The 25095-nt window shown below is 39.6% G+C and overlaps 1 protein-coding gene across 1 annotated transcript in view; it reads right to left on the bottom strand.

Moving 5' to 3' along the window:
• Positions 1–25095, bottom strand: part of LOC128103696 (contactin-associated protein-like 3) — a 168893-nt gene that overhangs the window by 39851 nt on the left and 103947 nt on the right. The window contains 4 exon segments of the mRNA XM_052728274.1: positions 21105–21172; positions 21174–21265; positions 21267–21292; positions 24450–24569. Coding sequence (XP_052584234.1) covers positions 21105–21172; positions 21174–21265; positions 21267–21292; positions 24450–24569 — 306 coding nt within the window.

Raw genomic sequence — 25095 nt, 5'->3', positions numbered from 1 at the left:
TCTGGGTCCATTACAGTGTCATGCCTATGCAACTTGCTGCCTTTGTCTTTCATCCTTCCATTCCCTAGATAACTAATCAATGTGTTGTGTTCTGTAGTACCAATATAATTTGTGGTAATTAACTCACTAATAAAATTGAACATTGATGAACTAAAAATAATTGAATTTTGAAATGTCAATTATACATTAAAAAAGTAAAATTAGTAAACTAGGAGGTGACGATTTCTTACTTCTTGAACTCAACTTAATTCCTTATTTCATTTATTTATGAAACCCCAGTAATATCAGCATGATAGAGCCCAATTCTCTGGAGAGGAAAAAGAGACTCAGAACGATTAATCAATTACTTAACTTTCTGCAGCTGCAGGGGACAGACATGGAATTTGTTCTTCCAACTTGGAAATGAAATGGAAAAACTCTTTGCTCTTTCTAGTAATTCGATAGGCATATGAAGTAGGCACATGTGGGATGACTCATCCCTAACAGGCTTGAGGGCCAAACAGCCCAAACAAGTAAAAAAGATACTTTCTGAGAGCCAACCTGGGTCTGCTTAAGGGCCTTAGCAACAGCAGCTGAGACATGATCTGGGGATGACCTGGATCAATGAGAGGCAGCCATGTCACAGCAGCAGATACATATTCATCAGACCTCCCCCCAGGGTTGGGTGGAGGGTATATAAGGCTTGCCTCTTCCTGAATAAACTGAGCTTGTTGTTTCAACATTCTCCCTGAGTCTGTGTGGCTTAACTGCGCTTACTTGGTCTCCTCCCCCAAAAGGAACAACAGCACAGGACCCTGCTACAGGCACAGAGCATAGAGAAAGGAACCAAGCAGAGAGGTGAGACCCTAGCATAACTGGTAAGATTCAAGAGCAAAAGGCAGGAGAAGCTCATCCATTGAAAGGAAATATTTGGCTTGGGAAATAACTTGGTCTAGAGTGTTCCAAAGGGCCAAAGTTGGGAGAATCATGACAGACAGGTATGTGTTAGCAACCATGTGAGGCAGACCTAATTCATTTTAATAGAAGATTGTGGTTTGAAAATTTAAGAGTGACTTTATGATGCTTCTCATATATGCCATTTCTAACTGATAAACAAAAAATGTGTTTGTATATGTGTTCAGTGTACCAGTGTGTGTGGTATATATGTTTGTGAGAAAGCAGGTGTACTCCCTTGTACTGGTGGTGTAGAGGTCAGATGTTGGTATCCTCTTACATTCCTCTCTATTCTATCTATCTATCTATCTATCTATCTATCTATCTATCTATCCATCCATCCATCTACCTATCCATCTATCATCTATCTATCTATCTATCTATCTATCTATCTATCTATCTATCTATTTATTTATTTTTGGTTTTTCGAGACAGGGTTTCTCTGTGTAGCTTTGCGCCTTTCCTGGAACTCACTTGTTAGCCCAGGCTGGCCTCGAACTCACAGAGATCTGCCTGGCTCTGCCTCCCGAGTGCTGGGATTAAAGGCGTGCGCCACCACCGCCCGGCCCTATTTATTATTTTTTATTTTAGTCAGTACTGTCACTAAACCTACAGGTCAGGTTTAGGTTAGATTGTATGGCTAGTGAGCCTCTGGTATCTGCCTGTGCCTAGTCCCCTCAGTGCTGGAGTCATAGGCACACACTGCTAAGCCAGGCTTTTAGGTGGGTTCTGAGAATCCAATCTTAGGTCCTCATGCTCACACATCAAGTACATTCCCCCTGAGCCATCTCTCTAGCTCCTGACTACTAAATGCTAAACATGAAGTATCAATTTTAATCATTATTGATAATAAGATACTCACAATGGACATATAAGGAGTATACCAGGGAGCAGTGGGGGTTCTATGGGAGACTGTGGGAGCTCCTGGAAGGAGGATAACACCTGCCTGTGACCTCACAGAGCTGTGATGTAAGCTGATTTTCTTAACAATGATTTACCACTGTGAAGATTAAGAAGACACATTCTTTAACTGGGGGAAAATGGGAGCCCACAGGAAAAATTTGCAATAACTTCAACAATTATTTAATCTTAGATCAATGTGGGAGAGATGGGATTGGTGAATAAAAAGAGGCATCAAGGAGGTAGATATATATTTGTGGGTGTGCATGTAAATGCCTTTGTTGAGGCCAGAGGTCTATATCTAGGTTTTTCCTTCAGTGATCCTCTAACTTATTTTCAGAGACAGCCTCTTCCTGAGCCTGTAGCTCACAGATAGGATAAGCTGGCTGGACCATTGAGTCCCTAGGATCCTATGTCCTTGCTTTCCAGGACCCTGGGATTACAAGTGTCTCCATATACAGCTTTTGTGTGGGAACTGGGGATTCAAACTCAGGCCTCATATTTGCACTGACTGATCACATCCCCAACTCAAATAAGGCAATGTATCAAGGGCAAAAAGCAAAATGGTACAAGAAACCTTAAAGGTATATTTAAAAGCTTAAAATGGTGCTGGTCAAACTGTAGATTTGCATGTAGAAGAATGAAAATAGATCCATGCTTATCACCCTGGAAAAAACTCAAGTCCAAGTGGATAAAAGACCTCAAAATAAAACCAGATAGATACACTGAACCTGATAGAAGAAAAAGTGGGATATAGCCTTTACTCAGTGGCACAGGAGAAGACTTTCTGAACATAATATCAACAGTGCAGACAGTAAGATCAACAACTAATGAGTGGGACCTCATGAAACTGAAAAGCTTCTATAAGGCAAAGGACACCATCAATAGGACAAAACAGCAGCCTACAGAATGGGAAAAGAATTTTTTTTTTAATCAACTTTACATCTAGTATAAGACTAATGCCCAAAATATATAAAGAACTCAAGAAACTAGGTGTCAAAAAACCAAATAATCCAATTAAAATATGGGGTACAGATCTAAACAGAATTCTTAATAGAAGAAACTCAAGTGGCTGAGAAATACTTAAAGAAATGTTCAACATCCTTAGCCATCAGGGAAAGGCAAATCAAAACTATTTTGAGATTCCACCTTACATCTGTCAGAATGGTTAAGATTAACAGCACAAGTGACAGCTTATCCTGGTGTGGATATGGAACAAGGACAATACTTCTCCATTTTTGGTGGGAGTGAAAACTTGTACAGCCACTATGGAAAGCAATATGACAGTTCTTCAGAAAGTTGGGAATGGATATTCCCCAAAATTCAGCTATACCACTCTTGGAAATATACCCAAAGTACACTCCATACTACCACCAGGTCACTTGCTCAACCATGTTTATTGCTCCTCTATTCATAATAGCCAGAAACTGGAAAAAAACTAGATATCCTTCAACATAAGAATGGATAAAGAAAATGTGGTACATTTACACAGTGGAGTGTTACTCAGTTGTTAAAAAAAATGACATCATGAAATTTGTAAGTTAATGTATGGAACTAGAAAAAAATCATCCTGAGTGAGTTAACCCAGACCCAGGATAAGTATGGTATGTATTTGCTTATATGTGGATGTTACCTATTAAGTAAATGATAACTAAGGTACAGTTCAAAGACTCAGAGAAGTTAGGTACAGAGGAAGGGTCTAGGAGTAGGCACATGGATCTCCCTGGGATGGAGAAATAGAATATATTTTATGGGTGGGCTGGGGACAGGGGGAATGTAATGAGAGTACCAGGTAGTGAGGGGGAGGGGAGATAGGTTGAGGGAGAGGATGCAAGGAGAGATAGCTGGAATTGAGGAACATTTGAGGGATGATATGGAAACCTATTGCAGTGGAAACTTTCTAAAATATATGGTGATCCTAATGAGGTCTTGTAGTAATGGGGAAGAGGGAGTATCAACTGACCACCTCTTGTCACTAGACAAGTTTCCAATAGCAGGACTGGGTTGCATTCAATTGAGTTATTGGCCAAGGGGCTCTCATGAAATCTCCCAAAACCTGGACTCTTGCTAAGACAATGGGTTGCTCTTCACAATCTGACAGTGAGGACCTGTTGCTTAGGGCAATACAACTCATTGAACACGGAGAAGTCAAGCTGGTGCCTATATGGAATCTTCACCCCAACATTCTAGTTTCTTTGGAGCATGAAGGTACTCTGCAGGCTACCAAAAGAGAAATGGGGACACCAACCCAGCCACAAAATCTTTGACCTAAAATCTGTCCTGCCTGGAATATATGGTATGGCAAAGGTGGCAAAAAACTGCGGGTGTAGCCAACTAATGTCTGATTTGGATTAAGGATCACTCCACTAGATGAAACCCATATCTAATGCTACTTGGGTAACCAGGAACCAGAGACTAGATTACCCAGACCTAGGGTAGAACCAAACACCACTGGTCTAAAAAAAGTATCAACAAAATGACTCCTGATGATATCAGTGCCTTATTCAATAATCATCAGAGAAGCTTCCTTTGGCAGCAGATTGGAACAGATGCTGAGATCACAGACAGTCATTACATGGAGAGAAAGTCTAAATGGGATGTCTATATCAAATCCCGCCCCTCAGGGCTCAGGGAATTCCATGGGAGAGGAGACACAAAGTACAAGAACCAGAGGAGATGGAGGACAACAAGAGTAGAAGACCCTCTGAATCAACTAAGCAAGGCTCATATGAACTCAAAGAGACTGAAAAAGCAAGCACAGAGCCTACATGGGTCTGTACCAGATCTTCTGTGTATATAGTATAGCCTTTAACTTAGTATTTTTATGGGACTCTTGAATGTGTGAATGAGTGGGTCTCTGATTCTTGTGTCTGCTCTTGAGACTCTTCCTTCTGTTGGATTACCTTGTCTATCTTCAATGTGATGTTTTTGCTTTATCTTAATTATATTTTATTTTGTCATGTTTGGTTGTTGATATGAATTCACAACATGCCTCCATGGTTGGGCGTGCCCGGCAGACCTAGACACTTCTGCCTAGCCATTTCCGGGTTGAAACGTCTTGCATGACCAGGACCCCATGGCTTTGCATGGTTGTGTAAAGCGCATAGCGCAACCATGTGATCTACGTGCATGTGTGGAGTAGCCACATGAGCCTGTGTACACAGGCCCGGTCCAGCCTTTATAAGCTGGCACCATATTCCCGGCTTCCCTCCTTATGCACATCTCTTTTCCGCAGGCCTGAGCACATCTGTCTCTCTATCTTAATAAAACTCTTGTTAGTGATTCTGTCATGTTTTGTGACATTTCTTCGCAGGGTAAGAGCGCGGCCAAATAACTAACATCTGGTGTCATGATGAAACAGGCACTTCTGGGCACTCTGCACCTGGAAACCCGTAAACTGGGGACTCTGCTCTGTACATGACAGACCACTGTCCATTCGCCTGACTGCTTGAACCTCCATGCAACACCGCTACTCTGATTGGTGAGTCCCCCACTTTTCAGCCAGCGTAAATGGTTTCCTGAACCTGTGAGAATGACTGTTGAGCATCCAGCGCCTCACTGAGTATTCTTGAAACTGGGGGAACCCCTGGCCATGGTCTTTATTGGCTACAGTCAGCCCCTATCGCAGGCCTAAATTTCTAGCCATCTCCCATGTCTGCAGCCTGAGATATTCCTTGCGGTTGGACTACCACCATTGGGTGCATCCTGAGGCTGTGTGGGGAGTGACATGTTTTTCCGGCTTGATGAAGTGGTAGATGCTGTTCCAGATTCCTGGGGAATCCTTGCTTTGCGCAGCAGGGGCCCCTGCTTTTTGGCTGATGAGCCGTCTAGCAGCATGTGCCGGTATCCGTCCTTGGCCTTAGGGATGCCTGGGGCCTTGCCTCTGGATCACATTTGTTTTTTTATTTTTTTAATTTTTCTGCTTCTCTGCTGCAGACATGGGAAATAAGGCTTCCAACCCTATAAGTCCTACTTGTCCCTTAGGTTGTCTTCTTGAACTTAATGCCTTAACTCTCAGCTTAATGCCTTAAAGATTCCTAAGCTTATCCATCTCTGTACTAAGAGATGGCCCAAATATGCTTTAGAAAATAACAAAAAATGGCTGCTGAGCAGCTCCTTAGATCCTAATATTTTACGGGAGTTATCTAATTTCTGCCAGCAAACAGGCAAATGGAAAGAGTCATAGCTTTCTTCTTTCTCGGTGCTAAACCGTCTCTTCTGGATTCCTTCTCTCCTGCTCATATGTTCTTAGCTATGCCTAAACCAGAGGATTCTCTGACTCCAGAATCTCTGACTCTAGATTCTGCTAATGAACCTCCACCTATCTGACTTCCTGCTCCCACCCCTGCTGTTGGATGTTCTGTATGGCAAATGTGTTGCTGATTAGTCAATAAATAAAACACTGATTGGCCATTGGCTAGGCAGGAAGTGTAGGCAGGACAAGGAGGAGAATAAAGCTGGGAAGTGGAAGGCTGAGTCAGAGAGACATTACCAGCTGCCACGATGACAAACAGCATGTGAAGATGCCGGTAAGCCACAAGCCATGTGGCAAGGTATAGATTAATGGAAATGGATTAATTTAAGCTGTAAGAACAGTTAGCAAGAAGCCTGCCACGGCCATACAGTTTGTAACCAATATAAGTCTCTGTGTTTACTTGGTCGGGTTTGAGCGGCTGTGGGACTGGCAGGTGAGAGAGATTTGTCCTGACTGTGGGCCAGGCAGGAAAACTCTAGCTACAAATGGCGTCCAACGTGTTGGCAAGAGTTTCCAACTAAAACCTGAGAAAAGATTCTAAAATGGAGCTAAAAACAGCTTCCTAATTGTCTCTCTCAAATGAGCGGCAGCTGCCCGTTTGAGCTACTGGTGGGTTCCTAGCATGCGAGTTCGACCTGCAGTATGGCAGGAATGAGGCCTCTGCAAATGGCACATTAAGCTGCATGGTAGATTTAGACTTTGTTAGTACAAAACAAAAAAAAGAGGTTTCTGGGCTACATGCTGCTTGGCTAAAAGCATAGACCCACGATAGTTCCCAGAGCTGGCAGTAAACCACCACCATGTTGGGAAGCTGAGTTGGGCGGAGCCAGCAGCCACAGCTGCTGCAGCTTAAAGCAATAGATTCACAATAAGACAGATTCAGATGTAATAGTTTACAGTGTGTGTAAAAGAGACAAAAAAGGTGATATATACAGTTATATAAACAAATACATAGTTTTAAAAAATAAAGTCTTTAAAGAGACAGTAAAATTAATATAAAAAATAAGCCATGTAAAGATGAATATTACACAGAGAATCTGGATTGTGTTGTCTTTGGGATTTTTAACTGCAGAAAAACATTTGATTGTAAAAGCTGTTGAGTTATGCCAAAATGTATATTTTAAAGGTACCTTGACTTCAAAATTTGGATATAAGGATATGTTACTTTGGAAAAGAGTCTCTGCTTTTGTTCCCACAGAAAGCCAAAGGCTATGGATTTGTTCTAGATTAAGATACATCAGGTTTGACCAGCCAAGACCCCCTGAAAGGTCTCTGATGACACCATGGCCGAGATGATCCAACATCCAGAATGGTTTGAAGGCATCTGGCTCAGATGATACAGCCTCATGGACTATTCCATAATTCTAAAATTTTCTTTGTTTCCCCATAAGATACAGCGCCCCCTCCAGCAGGAAGTAGTAAGAGAAGCTATGCCCAAATTCCCAAATTATATGTAATTTTACTTTGTTAAGGTTAAAACCTTCCTTTTTGAAAAAAAAAAGGGGGGGGGGAAGTGCTATGGGATGTTCTGTATGGCAAATGTGTTGCTGATTAGTCAATAAATAAAACACTGATTGGCCATTGGCTAGGCAGGAAGTGTAGGCAGGACAAGGAGGAGAATAAAGCTGGGAAGTGGAAGGCTGAGTCAGAGAGACATTACCAGCTGCCACGATGACAAACAGCATGTGAAGATGCTGGTAAGCCACAAGCCATGTGGCAAGGTATAGATTAATGGAAATGGATTAATTTAAGCTGTAAGAACAGTTGGCAAGAAGCCTGCCACGGCCATACAGTTTGTAACCAATATAAGTCTCTGTGTTTACTTGGTCGGGTTTGAGCGGCTGTGGGACTGGCAGGTGAGAGAGATTTGTCCTGACGGTGGGCCAGGCACAGGAAAACTCTAGCTACACACCCCTACTCCTAGGGTGACTGCTCCTTCAGCTCCTCTTCCGGATTCTTCTTCCTCTAAAACTGATTCTTCCTTGGCAACAGCTGTTTTTTCCTTGGCAATGGCTGTTTCCAAAGGCCCAACTTTCAATCCTCCTACTACTCATTCCCGAACTGCTAAAGTGCCTGATTCCAGCCATCCAAACCCGTCCACTATTCTTCCTTTGTGAGAGGTGGCTGGTGTGGATGGACTGATTAAAATTTATGTTCCATTCTCTCTTGCAGAACTCTCTCAGATAGAAACTAAGCTGGGTTCTTATACTTCTAATTCTGCTTCCTTTATTAAAGAGTTTCAATATATAACTCAATCTTATAGTCTCACTTTTCATAATATATACATGATACTTTCTAATAATTTACTTCCTGAGGAGCACAGGCAGGTATGGGAACAGGCTAGAACTCATGCAGATGAGGTTCACCAGACTAACCCCTCACATCCTCCAGTAGCCGAGGTGGTTCCTGACTAAGAACCACACTGGGACTATAACACCCAGGGTGGCTCTCTAGCCAGAGATAGGTTTATTACCTGTCTCCTGACAGGCCTCTGTAAGGCTGCCCTAAAACCAGTAAACTATGAAAAACTAAAAATGATAATTCAAGATAAGGATGAAAATCTGCCTCACTTCTTAGAGCGGCTCACCAAGGCTTTACTTCAGTTCACTAGTTTAGACCTGGAGAGCTCTGAGGGCAGGCAGCTCCTAATGACCCACTTTGTCTCACAGAGCTTCCCCCACCTTAGGGATAAACTTAAACATTTAGAGAATGGCCCTCTGACCCCACAGGCAGATGTGCTGGTGATAGCATTTAAGGTGTACCATGGGAGAGATGAGAAGGCCCAAAAAAGGAACTGCCAGATGCTGGCAAACACTATCTGACTGGCTCCCCGAAAGCCGTTTGGTCCCTGTTTCAAGTGCGAGAAAGAAGGCCATTGGGCCCGGGCTTGCACTACCACCCCACGAAGGGCACCAACAGGGCCTTGTCCAAAATGTTGCCAAAAGGGTCACTGGTCAGCTAACTGTCCTAATGTCCCAAGCGACATAGGAACACCAGACGAAGACCACCCTCCAGCTGACTTTCTAGTCTTGGCCTACATTGACAACTGATGCTGCCTGGTTTCCGCCCCAGCCACTCCCATCTCACACAGGGAACCAAGGGTAGTAATAAAAGTAAATGGGCACCCCATCTCATTCCTTTTGGACACCAGAGCTACCTAACCTGTCCTGAGAGAGTTTTGGGGGCTTACCTCTCCTTCTTGTCTCCCTATTGTCAGGGTTGGGGGACAGCCTTACCTACCTCATCAGACACCACCACTTAACTGCATTTTCAGAGACATCCCTCCCACACACACATTCTTAGTGGTGCCAAGCTGCCCTGTACCTTTAATGGGGAGGGATCTTCTAGCTACGGTAGGAGCATCCATTTCTTTCACTCTACACATTCGCCTCACCCCAGACGTGCCAGCAGCTCCCCTCCTCCTTCTCCTAGCCACTCACTCTACTGACTCTAACAATTCTTTTCCCTTGCCAGCATCTCAGGTAGACCCAAAAGTCTGGGATACCCAAAACCCTTCTATCGCTAGACACCATCAGCCTATTACCTACCAGATATATCACCCAAGCTCAGTACCCTCTCTCACTCCAGAGCCTAAGAGGACTTAAGCCTATCATTTCTGACCTTTTCAGGAAAAAGCTGCTCTGCCTAACCTCTTCACCTTTTAACACTCCCATACTTGCAGTTAAAAAGTCTAATGGAACCTACCGCCTGGTTCAAGACCTCCAGCTCATTAACTCTGCAGTGGTCCCCCTCCATCCTGTAGTGCCTAACCCTTATACTCTCCTGTCCACTATCCCTTCAGGAACCTCTCACTTCTCAGTTTTAGATCTCAAAGATGCCTTCTTTTCTATTCCTCTCAGTCCTTGGTCTCAAAATATCTTTGCTTTTACCTGGACTGACCCTGACACTCACCTGTCCACACAGCTGACCTGGACTGTTCTGCCACAGGGATTCAGAGACAGTCCACACCTATTTGGTCAGGCTCTGGCCTCTGACCTGCTTTCTCTGTCTCTCCCTGGCTCTAAACTAATACAGTATGTAGATGATATTTTACTCTGTAGTCCATCCTTACAGGTTAGCCAAACTAACACCTCTGCTCTCCTAAATTTTTTATCCAGCCGAGGTTACAGGGTATCTCCTTCTAAAGTTCAGCTGTCAACATCCCAGGTCACCTATTTGGGTCTAACTATTACTCCAACCCATAAGGCTATTACTGTAGACAGAAAACATCCAATCAGTCCCTTCTACTAAACAGGAGATTCTGTCTTTCCTAGGAATAGCTGGCTTCCTATAGTCTTGGGTTCCATCTTTATCTCTCCTTGCTTGCCTCTTATACAAGGCAGTTCAGGGCTTGCCACATGAGCCCCTCCTCCATCCTGTCACTAAACCTTTCCAAAAGCTCCAACAGGCTCTTCTTCAGGCCCCAGCGCTTCATCTTCCAGACTTAACTCATCCCTTCTCCCTCTATGTAGCAGAGAAGGAGGGATTTGCCCTGGGAACTCTAGGGCATCAGCTGGGACCCTCCTTTGCACCTGTAGCCTATCTGTCAAAGAAGCTAGACCTTATCAGTCAGGGCTGGGCACCTTGCATCTGTGCCTTAGCAGCTGCAGAGCTCCTTATTTGGGAATCAAAGAAGCTAAGCTTTGGGTCACCCATTACTGCCTTATCTCACCATAATCTGTCCCATCTCTTAACTTATAAAGGCTTACGAACTTTACCTTCTTCCCAGGTTCTTTCTCTCCAGGTGGCATTACTAGAGGATGCCACACTTACTTTCTGGACTTGTCCACCTCTTAATATTTCAAGCTCCTCCCTCAACCTAATGCTGACTATTCTTCTCATTCCTGTACTGAAACCTTAGAGGAACTGTTACCTCGCCCTTCACACATATAGGAGGGCACATTGCCTCAGGCTACTTATACCTGGTACACAGATGGCAGCTCCTTTTTATATGAAGGGACCCGTAAAGTGGGATATGCCATAGTGTCAGATACTGAGATAATAGAGGGATATGAAAATGCCAAGGAATGTTAAGAGCTTTAGCTAGTGTCTGAGAAATCTGAGAGGTGAACTCCAGGCCATTGTCAGACTAAAGAGAAGCAGGAACCCCAAACTGAGGAATAATTTCTCAGAGAAGGAGGTCTGCAACTGTCTGAGCCTGCTTATTAGAAACCAGATATGTCTCCACCCAATTTGAAAATGAGTCCACCATCATGAGGAGATATTTAACTTTCCTGATGGTGGGCATATGGGTAAAATCGAGGGAATGAGACTCTCTTGCTGGGTCTCCAGCCAAAAAGGAAGGTCAGCTGGTTGATTTTTGGCTTCTTTGATCTAGCAGGATTTCACCCCAACATCTGACTCCTGTGTCTTTATTGGTGAATGGTAAACTTAGATTAAAACAACATTTGGAGTTCAACATGTGGCATGAGATCACTCTAGCCAGTGTGGTGACTTCTGCCAGCACCACTCCTCCACATGTGCAGTCGTACAGCCCCAAGTGCTCCCACAACTGCAGCTGGCTACTGTGCACAGTCCCATTGTCACTGCCACCACAGCAGTGGACAAACTGAAAAGTCAACAGAATTTGTGAAACCTGGAAGTCCTTAAGGAGAGCGTTAAGTAATATTGAATCTCTCCAACATTAAAGATGGGAAACATCACAATACTGGGAGCTAGGACTTTTTACAGTGCTATTTTAGATAGCTTGAAAATAGAAGCAGAAAATGGAAAGATAAACAACTGAAACTGATATAATACCATAATATCAATTATAAGTATTAACTGTCTGGTAATAAATATTTTATTAATAATAGTCATAGTGGGTTTTTTGTGCCACATTAAAAAAGTTGACTAATAAGATACAAGCCTTAGAAAGATTTATTAATAAAAAAAACCTCAGACATTGAAGAAATTAGATAAGAACCTATTGCACCATCACATACAGAAACTGAAAAGAGGTGGCCCAAGGTTATTAGAAAACCAACCTTAGTTTCTCCAGTTACTATGCAAGAATGGGCAGCAGACAATAAACACCCTTAAGGTTATGCAGAAGTTAAATGGAATTTTATAGAAATATTAGATTTGAGGAGATTTAAGGAAGTGATTGTTTCATGGTATACATTCACATTATGTGAAACAGATGTTGATTTGTGGGCAACTCAGAACAGAATTATCCTCTAAGACTGGAAAGATATAGCTACAGCAATATTCAAAATCTGTCCTGACTTACAATGGTGAACATGGTGAAAAGAGGAAGCTAGGGCCATAGAACAATTAAATAGGGCTAGAGGTATTGCTAGTTCCCAAGACTAGTTTCTTGGTAAAGGCCAGTGTGCAGGTTTGCATAGACAGTTTTAATTTGATGATCACACCTTGACCCTATGTTGTTGAGCAGCTTTGAATGCTTGGGGCAAGGTTGAAGAATCAGGAAAGAGGTCTGGGTCATTCATTAAAATTTTACAAGACTCGAAAGAAACTTTCCGAAGCATAAGTCTAATTAATGTTATCAATAAAAAACAGGAGTCATATATTGGGGTAATAACCTGAGAGATCAGAGAAGCAGAGGAGCAAGACACCAATGACTTCTTACCTCTCTGGATCCTCAGACCAAGAGAGCTGAGATCCTATATCCACTCTGCCTTATCACTTCCTTTTCCCACCTCCTGAGTGCTGGGATTAAAGGCATGAGCCACTACCACCACCCAACTTCTATGGTTAACTAGTGGCTACCTCTGCTCTCTGACCTCTAGGCAAACTTTGTCAGAACACAAACAAAACATCACACAACAGCCTTCACTGATTTTTTTTTTGCAAAGATTGAATTTAACTGTAAATAGACTAGGATCAGACTCAAAAGTCAGACAAATATTAATTGAATCTTTGGCTTGTGAAAAATGCTAATTCAGAATGCAAAAGAATGATTAGGCTTTCAATGGCAAGATCAACACCAAGAGATGAATGGATTTATCAATACAGCTGATATTGGATCTCACATTTATAATGTTACTTTGTAGGAGAAGTGATTACTAAAAATTTTAAGAAAAATGAAAATGTCAGACATTTTAATTGTGGTAACCAAGGTCATTTGAAAAGGGTTGTAGACAAAGCATTCCCAGAAACAATGTTTTTTTTCTGGAGATAATCCAAACAGAAGACCTCAGCCTTCTAAAGTACACAGAAGGTATGGCAAAGGCTGGCATTGGACTAATGAATGCAGGTAAATGAGGGACAGGCCAGGTAACCCTTTTTGGTTAGGAAATGTCCTAGGGGGCCTCTCACAGGCCCCAATATCAAATTTTGTTCAATCATTCCATGTTAGCATTGGAGAAACTCATCCACAGATTAAAAGACTTAATGCCTGCTATTAAGACCATACTGCTCTGGATGTGATCAAAGACAGAACAGCTTCAGTATATAAAACAAAAAAATTCAGGTGAGACCAGAAAACAAGTATTTTGGCAAACTTCTATAAATGATCAAAGACCAAAGCTAAAAATACAAACAAATGGCATTGTAATTGAAGGTCTTGTAGACACAGGTGCAGATGTAACAACAATTTTACCAAAATCTTGGCATCCAGATTGGCCTCTTTAGGAGGTAAATATTCGGCTTCTAGAGATTGTAACTTTATCCCAGGTAAAACAAAGCACAAAGTGGGTCAAATGTATAGGGCCAGAATGACAGGAAAATTAAAGTCATATGTGTTTAACATAGCAATGAATTTATGAGGATGTGATTTGTTACAAACAAAGGAAAACACAGATTAATATTCCTCCAATCTCAGAAACAAACCATAAAATAAAGAATGCTTCTGAGAGAAATATTAAAAGGTATTATCAAGAACAGTCATAGACCATTCAGGTTGTACATAAGCAGGGCAAAACAGCTGTTGGTCTTTCAAAGGTACCAACAGCCCTACCTTTAATATGGTTAACTGACAAATCTGTGTTGGTGGAACAATAGCTTTTAACATCAGAAGAATTATAGGCACTGGAACAGCTGATATAGGAGCAGCTACTTGCTAAACATGGTGAAGAGTCAGTCCTTGGAATTCTCCTATATTTGTCATTAAAAAGAAATCTGGAAAATGGAGAACTGTTAATAATGAGATCCTGTCAATGGGCTTTTTACAACTTGGAATATCCTTGCCTTCTTTATTATGAAAAAGATGGTCTATTACAGTAATTAATTTGAAAGACTGCTTTTTTACTATACCTTTACAGAAACAGAATAGAGAAAGATTTGCCTTCATGGTGCCCCTTATAATAATTCTCAATCTATCAGAAGATGCCAGTGGAAGGTCTTGCTACAAGGAATGTTAAACAGTTCCACTTTGTGTCAATATTTTATACAACAGCCATTAGAAATAATTTGTAAACAGCTTCCTCAAAATATAATTTATCCTTATATGGATGATATCTTACTGGCTGATTCAAATGCAGATACCTTAGAAAAAATGTTTGATGAAGTAAAGAAAGTTTTGTCTTGTTGGATATAAATTGTTCCTAAAAAATACCAAGATGAGATTCTATTAGTTACCCAGGATAAAAGGTAGGTTTACAAAAGATTCAATCACAGAAAGTACAAATAAGGAGAGATCAATCACAAACTCTTTTTTTTGGGGGGGAGGGTTCAAGACAGGGTTTCTCTGTGTAGTTTTTGTGCCTGTCCTGGATCTCACTCTGTAGAACAGGCTGGCCTCAAACTCACAGAGATCTGCCTGACTCTGCCTCCCAAGGGCTGGAATTAAAGCCACGTGCCACTGCTACCCAGCAATTACAAACTCTTAATGATTTTCAAAAATTGCTGGGAAATATTAACTGGCCAAGACCCACAATTGAATTAACTACCCAAGAACTAAGTAATTAATTTCAAACCTTACACAGTGATAGGGAATTAAACATTCCAAGAAAACTATCAGCTGAGGCTGAGAGAGAATTGGCTCCAGTAGAAAAGAAATTAGAGGATGCAAATATGGATTGCTTGGATATGGAGCTTGATTGTATTCTGGTTATTTTACCTTTATACATCCTCTCACAGGAATTCTTATACATAGAGAAGAAAATATTTTAGAATGGATATTTTTAGCACACAGAACAAAAAAGTTAAAGCTCTATCTAGAAAGGTTTCTGACTTGATTATCAAGGAAAAATGAGACTTCACCAGTTAGCAGGAGTAGACCCAGCTGAAATTGTGTTACTCTTTGCTAATGCTGAAATTGCCTCTTTATGGGCAGAAAATGAACATTGGCAAAGATCTTGCAATAATTTCTAGGGATAGATTAGCAGCAAATATCCCAAAAGCAAGAGACTTTAGTATATAAAAAGAACTAATTGAATTATCCTTCACATAGTTAGAAGAACACTAATTTCTGGAGCCCCTGCATTCTATACTGATGCAAGAAAGTCAGATAAGTCAGGGAAAATAAGTAAAGTGGCTCAAAGCCCTTAAGATTCAGTTCAAAAATCAGAATTATGTGCTTTTTTAATCTTATTAGGTTTTCCAGAACCTCTTAATATAGTTACTGAATCTTAATATTAAAAAAGAGTTGTTTTCATATAGAGATCATTGAACTTATTCCAGATGATTCAGATATAACTTTGTCATTTATTCAATTACAACAAATAATTAGAAATCTGTATATAACACCTATCAGTTCCATACAGATCTGCAGGGCCCTCTAGTACAAGGTCATGATAAAATTTATCAGCTATCAGTAGGAATATGCTAGAAGCATCAGAATTTCATAAGAAGCATGTTAATAGCAAAGATTTGAAGAAAGATTTTTCTATCACTTGGCAGTAAGCCAAGAAAATTATAAGGAAGCACCCTACTTGTTATTTGTATAACCAAACTCCATTACCTGCAGGAAGTAACCAAAAGGGCACTCAAAGAAATGAAATTTGGCAAATAGATGTGTTCCATTATGCAGAGTTTGGAAAATTAAAGTATGTGTACCATTCCATAGACACATATTCAAGATTTCAATAGAAAATTGTTTTAAGTTCTGAAAAGGCTGATTCTGTAATTACACATTTATTAGAAGTTATGGCCATTATGGGAACACCTGTCCAAATTAATACTGACATTGCTCCAGCATATGTTTTGGATAAAATGAAACTTTTGTTTGCATATTACAACATAAAGCATAATATAGATATATCACATAATCCTACATGACAAGCAGTTGTAGAAAGATCTAATCACACTTTAAAAGATATGGTTAATAAACAGAAAGGGGTAATAAAGACACCAGATATAGATTACACAATGCTTTATTAACTTTAAATTTTTTAAATGCTAGTGAGAAAAGAACAACAGCTGTGGAGAGACATTGGATAATAGAAAAAAAACCTGCTGAATTAGTTCAGCCTTTACATTTTAAAGATATGCTGACCTCATAATGGAAGCTAGGATATGTGTTATGTTGTGGAAGAAGTTTTGCTTTTGTCTCCACTGGAAAAGAAAAGCTATGGATACTATCAAGGTTGATAAAGACTAGATTTAAACAGGAGAGACCTCTTAATTAGGAAAGGAGATAGTTCACCAAACAGCTTGGTCATTCAATCCAAACTAACTCATAAGACTAACAAATGCCTTTCATTTGATCAGGTATATAAAAAAATACTATTAAAAGATAATACGTTTTTTGTTGCCAAAAAATGTTTTGCCTTAACAAAGATATAACCTGCTAAAAAAGGAACTCCCCAAAGTTAGGGTTGGAGCATGGTTCTGTTTTGTATTTTCAAGAGAATAAAAATATACAGCTAAGGAATTTAAGGATCACTGGACGAATGAGACATATGAAGAAGGATGAATCATGAAGCAAAAATGTCCCAAGAAAGAGTAAATTGGCTTAATGGTATAGCATACCTCCAATGATAGAATTTCATAAATCTTACCAAAAGCTTGTTTTTGCTGTTCTGTACAAAAATAAAAGGCAGAAGGTCTGTTTGTGGTACCAATTCAATTAAAAATCAAAGCTAACTTTGGAGTTGGAGCATGGCTTCCTCCTTCTCTACACTCAAGCATACTTGTTAAAGGAAAATTCAAAATATCTGTCTCATGTCAGAAGAGCCATCTGGTATGGGACAGAAGAAAACCAAAATTAAGAGTCTATTCTATTGTCACTAATCTCATAATCCCTTGGTTTTTTATTGACTCTTAAAAACTTTTCTTAAAATATAAATATTATCTCAAAATTTATAATGTCTATCTATCTATCTATCTATCTATCTATCTATCTATCTATCTATCTATCTGTCTGTCTGCTTGTCTGTCTGTCTGTCTGCTTGTCTGTCTGTCTGTCTGTCTATCATCTATCTAACTTTCTGTCATGGTATTAGTGGTCATAATAGAGTACTAACTATTATAGAAATAAACTTCATCTAGCTTCTTTGTATGAGTTTTCAGGTATGAGTCTGAAGCAGGTAAGTAGAACTAAGTTTGTATGCCTAGATGTATTTAATAGATTGTGGTCCTTTAACCTCTCAGAGATCTGCTGAATATGACATTTTAAATGTTTAAATTTTTTTTGCAGTGAACAATGACCATTCCTGGCAGTGACCTTTGAGGTCTCCAAGAAGACAATGGGTCCCTGCAGTGATGAATCCACTTGGATTGTGATGACACTACTAAGCTGACAAACACCACTCAAAGATCAGCTTCAGACTACAAACTACTCAGGACAACTTCAAAATGGTTAGCTAAGAAGGTCCTGCCTCATAGACTACTCCAGCCAGTGCTTCAGATGATCCCTGCACTTTCCCATTACACAGAGATTAGACAACAAATGATACAGCTAGCTTTCCTAGGACTTGACCATTATACCAATTTTCTCAGAATCCCCTAAAGATGCAATGGCCTCCAGACAGCAGGAAGCAATTTTAAAAACAGGATGCCCATATACCCAAGAGGTAAAGTGGGTGTTTTTTGATCATTTGGTGGATTATAGATGTTTGTCATTGTTTAGGAGGTTAGTTGCAAGTTGTTACTAATCATGGTCAGGGAGAAAACTTTTCAAAGCAGGTTAGATTCACATATCTCTTTCTAAAAGAAACAAGGGGGGATATAGGTATGGTAGGATAAAAGGGTAGATTATTGAATCTATTTTTAGACTAAAAAACAGCTACTAGTCTCAAATGTTTTACAATGGTGTGGATTTTTTTGCATATTGAAACAAATTTAAGATCACTTTTGTTACAACATACTGTAAGGTATTGTACCTATTCAACTCATTTTAAATTTTAGTGTAAAGTTCTAGTCCTTGAAAAGCCACTATTACAAACTGTTTAAGATAATTAAGGTAACATACTTGTAGTTAGGGTTTAAATGTAGACAGAAATAAGCTTTATTTATCCTCATTTATTTTAGATATATATAGTTGGTCTTCACATACTTCAGAGATCTACCGAATATGGCATTTAAGATGTTTTAATAACCTAAGGCTTTTCATGACAGTAAGACACATCTGCTCCTGGCAGTACCAATCTATAGCATGAATCTTAAAAGTTATTATTAATAAAAACAAACCCAGGGCCAGGTACTGGGTTAAAGCTGGAAGATCAGAGAAGTAGAACAAGCCACAGCCACCTCAACTTGTCAGTTCCTCAGCTGATCCTGTTTCCTCAGACTGGAAGCTTCTGAGTCCTCAGCCAAATGGATCTCAGCTGAACTGCTTCTCGAAAGCCTGAAGCTTAACCAGGCTGAAAGCTTCTAGTTTCTGGTCTTCATGCCTTATATACCTTTCTGCTTTCTGCCATAACTCCCTTGGATTAAAGACTCACTTCCTGGGATTAAAGGCATGAGTCACCATGCCTGGCTGTTTCCAGTGTGGCCTTGAACTCAGAGATCCAGGTGAATCTCTGCCTCTGGAATGCTAGGATTAAAGGTGTGCGTGCCACCATTTTCTAGCCTCTGTATGTAGTGGCTGTTATTTCTCTGACCCCAGATAAGTTTAATAGGATGCACGATATTTTGGGGAACACAATACCACCACACCAATCTACTTCAAAAAAGGATGATGACCATCTAAGAACCTCCATATGAAGTTTGACTTCTTTGTGGCAAAACTAGTTACCAGGCAAGAAACTTCCTTTGCCTTGACTACTGACAGTTCACTGTCAAAACTGGACAAGAGGGATGCAAAGGAAGTCGACTGCTGAATTTTGCAAAGACAAGATAGACTAGTCCTTCAAAACTATTGCTTCACAGAAAAGCCTGTCAGATATTCTAGGCCTGCAGGCCAAAGATAGATGCTCCAATATTGCAGAGGAATCTTGTATGACTGTCCAGGTAACCAGCTGTCTCTGTCATTTCTATAGTTTTGGAAGTTGTTTGCTCTGCACTTCCTGTTCTTCCTGTTTACTCAGGTAGTATTTTATTCTTTTTGGGTCTCTGATGGGGGTTGAAGTTATACCATTTTCTTTGTTCCAAAATTCAGAAAAGAAACTTACAAAAGTGATATAAAGTTTATAAGGTTGAGAGACATAAAAACTTAAATTGTTTATCTAAGAGAATGTTTTAAGGCCTAAAAGGGTATTTTTAGGCTAGTAATACAAGTTATGACAGAAAGTGGTTTAGGTATAAAACTTTGGGCTTACCAAGATAGGATAAATAATAGAGTATTTTCTCCGAATTTGCCAAAAACAAATGGACTGGACATTGTGAATGTAATTCTTACCTAATAATTGTTCTTATTGTATATAGTTTTACTGTGTTAGAGTTAAACCTCTCTTTATTTAGACAAAAAGGGGAAAATGTTGCAGGATATTCAATTGCACTGTGAAACTCGTAGACTGTGTTAATAAAATTAACCTTGGATCAGGGGTGGAGCCAGCAACTACTTGGCAGGAATTTTCCTTAGTGAGGACTGAGAAGCCAGGAATACAGATAAAGAGATACACAGGAAGGAATAGGAGGGACTTAGAGATTCACTTTTTTTTTTTTTTTTTGGTTTGGGATGGGTGGAGAGATGCTTTCTTGCTGGGTCTCCAGCTAAAAAGGGATGTCAACAGGTTGCTTCTTGGCCTCTTTGATTTAGCTGTTTTTCACTCCAACATTTGACTGACTCTGGAGTCTTTATTGGTAAATAGAACAACTTAGATAAAAACAATGGATTATTGTCTTTTAGAAGTCTGTTCTTTTCTAATGAGAGACAGAAAGGGATGGATCTGGAGGGCAGGAACTGGGAGGAACAGAGAGAAGTGAAACTGTAATCATATATTGCATGAGAAAATCTATTTTCAATAAAAGGGGAAAAAAACTTTATCTTGGAAAAAAGAGGCATTATGTGTTGCAGTTGGTCTCCAAGAACTACTAGGCCATGCACACACTATTTAGCATTTTTCCTTAATTGTAAACAGAAAGCTAACACTACTGTTAACACAAATTTTCCTTATGTTAAAAAATAGCATGCTATTAGTTGTGCACATGAATACTGAACATTTGTTAAAATGTCAGGGGTGCCCTTTACTGCAGTCTAATCAAAGCCTGATTTGGAATTAGGCAAGGATTTGAGTAAGCTCTTAGTAAACAACCTTGGTCCTTTTTTTCTTGGAAATGCACTGCATTCTACAGGCTGCAGTGCTGTGGGATTGTCTGTATGTCAAATGTGTGCTCTAATTGGTCAATAAATAAAACAATCATTGGCCAGTGGCCAGGCAGGAAGTATAGGTGGGACTAACAGAGAGGAGAATTGAGAGAACAGGAAGGAGGAAGGAGACACTGCCAGCCGCCGCCATGACAAGCAGAGTGTGAAGATGCCGGTAAGCCACAAGCCATGTGGCAAGGTATAGATTTATAGAAATGGGTTCATTTAAGATATAAGAACAGTTAGCAAGAAGCCTGCCATGGCCATACAGTTTGTAAATAATATAAGCATCTGTGTGTTTATTTTATAAGTGGGCTGTTGAACTGCTGGGGCTCAGCAGGACCTGGAAAGACGCTCTCCAGCTACACTGCAGAGCTGTGCCTTTGCCCTACATGCCCTTTCTGCATCCCACTGGACCCTTACCTCCTGTATCTGAGAGCCCTGAGGTTCTGCATTGTAGAGTCACCCGCTGCTCACAGTGCTCTGCAACAATGAAGCTGTACTGCATTGGCAGCATAGGAGAAGGTTGCAGAATGCATTCGTCCTTCTGGGCCACCTCTGACTGTCATTGCATCAGGCCCCTCTGTGCTGAACCACAGTTAATGTTGTATCTGCTGAGAGGAAACCAGGTAGAGAGATGTCAATGGGCTGCAAGAATGTGCAAAAAGCACAGACCAAAGGCATGTCTAATGTGAGTTAACTTTGAAAATGGCATTTGCGTTCATGTGAGTTTCTGGTAACTTTTTGAGTTGGATTTGTGTAGCAATGTATAGGTAGAACTTAGTCCTTAGGAAAAAATATCAGAATTGATGATTAAACTTTCATGATGTCACATCTAAAGGCATATAATGTAAGCATGGATTTCTAGCTCTTAAAACTATGTTTATAACACAAGAATGTATGGATACTTTACTTTCTTTTTTTTAAATGGCATTTTCCTTATTTGTGTGTCTATTGTTCTCATTAGATAAATTTAAGGAAGACCCATCTGGAGTGTGTGTGTGTGTGTGTGTGTGTGTGTGTGTGTGTGTGTGTGTTCCCCCCTCCCACTGCACTGGAGCTACTGGTGCTAGGTTCTGAACTCAGGTTATTTTACTAACTGAGCTATCACTCTAGGCCTACATCTCAGGAATTTTAATAGCTTGATTGTCAAAGATTCATGAGACAAGTTTAAGAGTCTTATTATTCCTAACAGAACAGAACTGGATTATGCCAGGGGAACAAAACCCAAGGTCTTCTGCTGTGGAATGTCTTTCTGTATGCTGTGAAAATGTGTGGCTCTCATTGGTTAATAAATAAAGCTGCTTTGGCCTATGGCAAGGCAGGACAGAACCAGGGGGGAAATCCAAGCAGAGATACAGGGAAAAGAAGGGTAGAACCAGGGGAGAAACCAGCCATCTGCCCAAGGAGCAAGATGCCAGCAGACTGATAACGCCATAGCCATGTGGCAATACATAGATTAATAGAATGGGTTAATTTAAGTAATAAGCACTAATTAATAAGCCTGAGATGTTTGGCCAAGCAGTTTGTAATAAATATTAAGCCTCTGAGTGATTATTCACAAGTGGCCACTGGACAGGGCAGGACAGAAAAGCCTCTGTTTACAGTGTGTATTCATGTGCATATGCACCTATACACACAAATGCGCCTGTATCCACATAAACACATATATGTTCTAAATATATTTATTTTAATTTTATAATTTTTAAAAACTGAAATGACTTTTTGTGAGCTATCCACCCATCATTATCAAGTTTCTCCTATCAAATAAATCATTTATAAAGAAGATAAATTGGGCAGTGAAGGTAGTCATGCATAATTTTATTTATTTATTTATGTATTTATTTATTTGATTGTTTGTTTGTTTATTGGCCATGGTCATGGTTTGGTGGTCTTGAGGAGTTCATTTAACTGTCGGTCAGTTTAATAAATTTGTATGGTTTAAATGTAATAATGAAAACATCCTTGGAACAGAGAAGGGGAGGATTGGGACTGTAGCTGTAAAACTGCTTTTCTAAAGAATAAAATGGTAATCTGGGAACATATGAGATGTGGATCATTATTTACAAAATTTCACTTAAATCATTACTGTTGTTGATACCATAGTAAGCATGATCAGAAAGGGTAGGAATTTTTCCCCAATGAGCCACAAATTCTTTTGATAAACATTAAGAATTTTGGAACTAGGAAGGACTATAAAGAAGCATCGATATTGTGGGGAAGTACAACATATTCTGGTGTCTTCAAAGTGGTTCTTAGCAATCTCTTCCTCTTCTAGAAGCATTAAGAGACTTTTTTTCTCTATTATGTACTATGAGAAGCTGGTCAAACACATAACAGAAAAAATTTCACAATGATGGGGTCTCCCCTGATATTTTAACTCTTAGACTTGTCCCCTCTGAGTCTCCAGGAGTGTTCCTCCACTTGCACTTTGGTATCTACCCTGGCACTTGTTTCCATGGAGGCTCCTGCTCTTGGTTATCTGTTCAGCCAAGTTTCTGTCTTGATCTACCTATTTGTCTCTCTAATTTGATGGTCAATGGTTTTCTCTGTGACTTCATTTCTCTGATGGATCCAGGAAGAGTAACTTTTCATTTTGTTCAGCCTAAATCTGGGTAAAACATCATTATAATTTCCAAGTTCTTTGGCATGCCTAACAGAAGACACTGGTTTTTGCAAACTCTCACCAAGTATCCATTTTCAAGTTTCTGAAACAGTATTTTGACTGTTGACCTTTTAAAGTTGCTATTGCTTTATTTGTATGTCTTGACGTTCTTTTATTAGCTATAAGCAGTGCAGTCTCTAGCTTCTTCATCTTTAAATTGTGATGTTCTACATTCTTCTTGGTTCGAGTTTGTGGGTACTTTGATTTTGCCAGGATCACTTTATGGAAGTGACTTGCCTGAAGATGATGGGGTACAAATGGCTCCTGGGAAAAGCTGCACTTGTCTCTATTTTGTTTGACTGTCTTATCAGGGAGATCTGGTGATAATTAGTATCTCCCGCACATTTCTGCACAGGTGGTTCTGAATCATCTAAATTTCCCTTGCTTTAATATTCTTTGGTATTCTTGTACTTTTCATTTATCTGTTTCCCCCCTTGGTCTTTGATGACTTATCTGGTTACTGGCCAATTTATGAAACTTTAGAACATTTTCTAAGCATCTTAAATGAGAACTATTTATTTCAGATTTCTTCTTTCTAAATACTCGAAAATGATGGGTGAAAGCAATTATCTGTAAAAATTTAATTATCATGTAATCTTCCATAATCAAGCTGCCTTCATTTGTAATAATATCTAAACCAAAGGTGGTTTATAATATCAAAAACTCAAATCTCCTTGATGTTGAAAAAATTACATGCCCACCTGATCATTAAATTTTCTAAGGTATACATAAATTCTACCATTTACATGCCGTTTTCTAGTACTTTTAGCAATTAGTATTTTGATTTAAACTGTAAAAATATAAATATTAGAATCAAAGCTTCATATTTATTGTGGTGATAGTTGTGAACAAGTGATTGTGAGAAGTGTAGGAGCAATATGGATTACCTAGCATGGCTTTTGATTTTGCTAGGTAAAATTTTATTTACAAAAAATTAACAAATACTTATGCAGTATTTCTACTTAACATTACACAATTATAATATAATAAAAATAATACAATATAATATATAATATAATAAGGTCAACTACGTATATTTTTGAATCTACTCTGATTCTGATTTCATTGTAGGTGTTATACAAATGTGAAGACTATTAACACACCTGTCATATTGCAGTGCACAAGGAATGGTGCCAGTGGTCCACTTCCATCTGCATCAATGTAGTAAACCCCAGAAGGTCTCCCTTTGTGCCTGTGGGCTTCACAAGACTGTTCGTAGATGGCTGTAGGGGAATACCATCTATCAGAAATGCAGTGAACACCTCAATAATTTCAATTACTGTCCAAATGGCTTGCACTTCTAAATTATAGATACATGAACTATATGATTCAACATGGTTTTCATTAATATGTATGACATTATATTTGATAAGATAAAATAAATATCAAAAATTTAAAATTAAAGGGAAGAAAGTAAATGATCAAATTTAGGAGAAAATAGAAAGAAATCAGTAGAAGGAAATTATCAAATTAAGATAAGTTTGTGTTCAATATTTTTAGATGCTACTAAACATATGTCATATATTTATATTTTTAGTTAAAAAGAAAATAGAGTGTCAGTTATTAAAAATGAAGATGGCTCAGCAGGTAAGAATAGCTGCTGCCCAAGCATGAGGACCAGAGTTCAAATCCCCAGAGCTAAATAAAAATCCAGACATCTCTGAACATTCCTATAACCCCAACGTTGTACAGGGCAGAGATGGGAGGATCAATGGGGCTTGCTGGCCACCAACCTAACTCTAGGTTCAA

The sequence above is a fragment of the Peromyscus californicus genome, unplaced genomic scaffold, assembly GCF_007827085.1.
Source record: "Peromyscus californicus insignis strain IS unplaced genomic scaffold, ASM782708v3 Scaffold_8__1_contigs__length_139910024, whole genome shotgun sequence".
Classification (NCBI taxonomy): domain Eukaryota; kingdom Metazoa; phylum Chordata; class Mammalia; order Rodentia; family Cricetidae; genus Peromyscus; species Peromyscus californicus.
The sequence above is the reverse complement of the archived record's forward strand: the minus strand, read 5'-3'. Positions and strand labels throughout refer to the sequence as shown.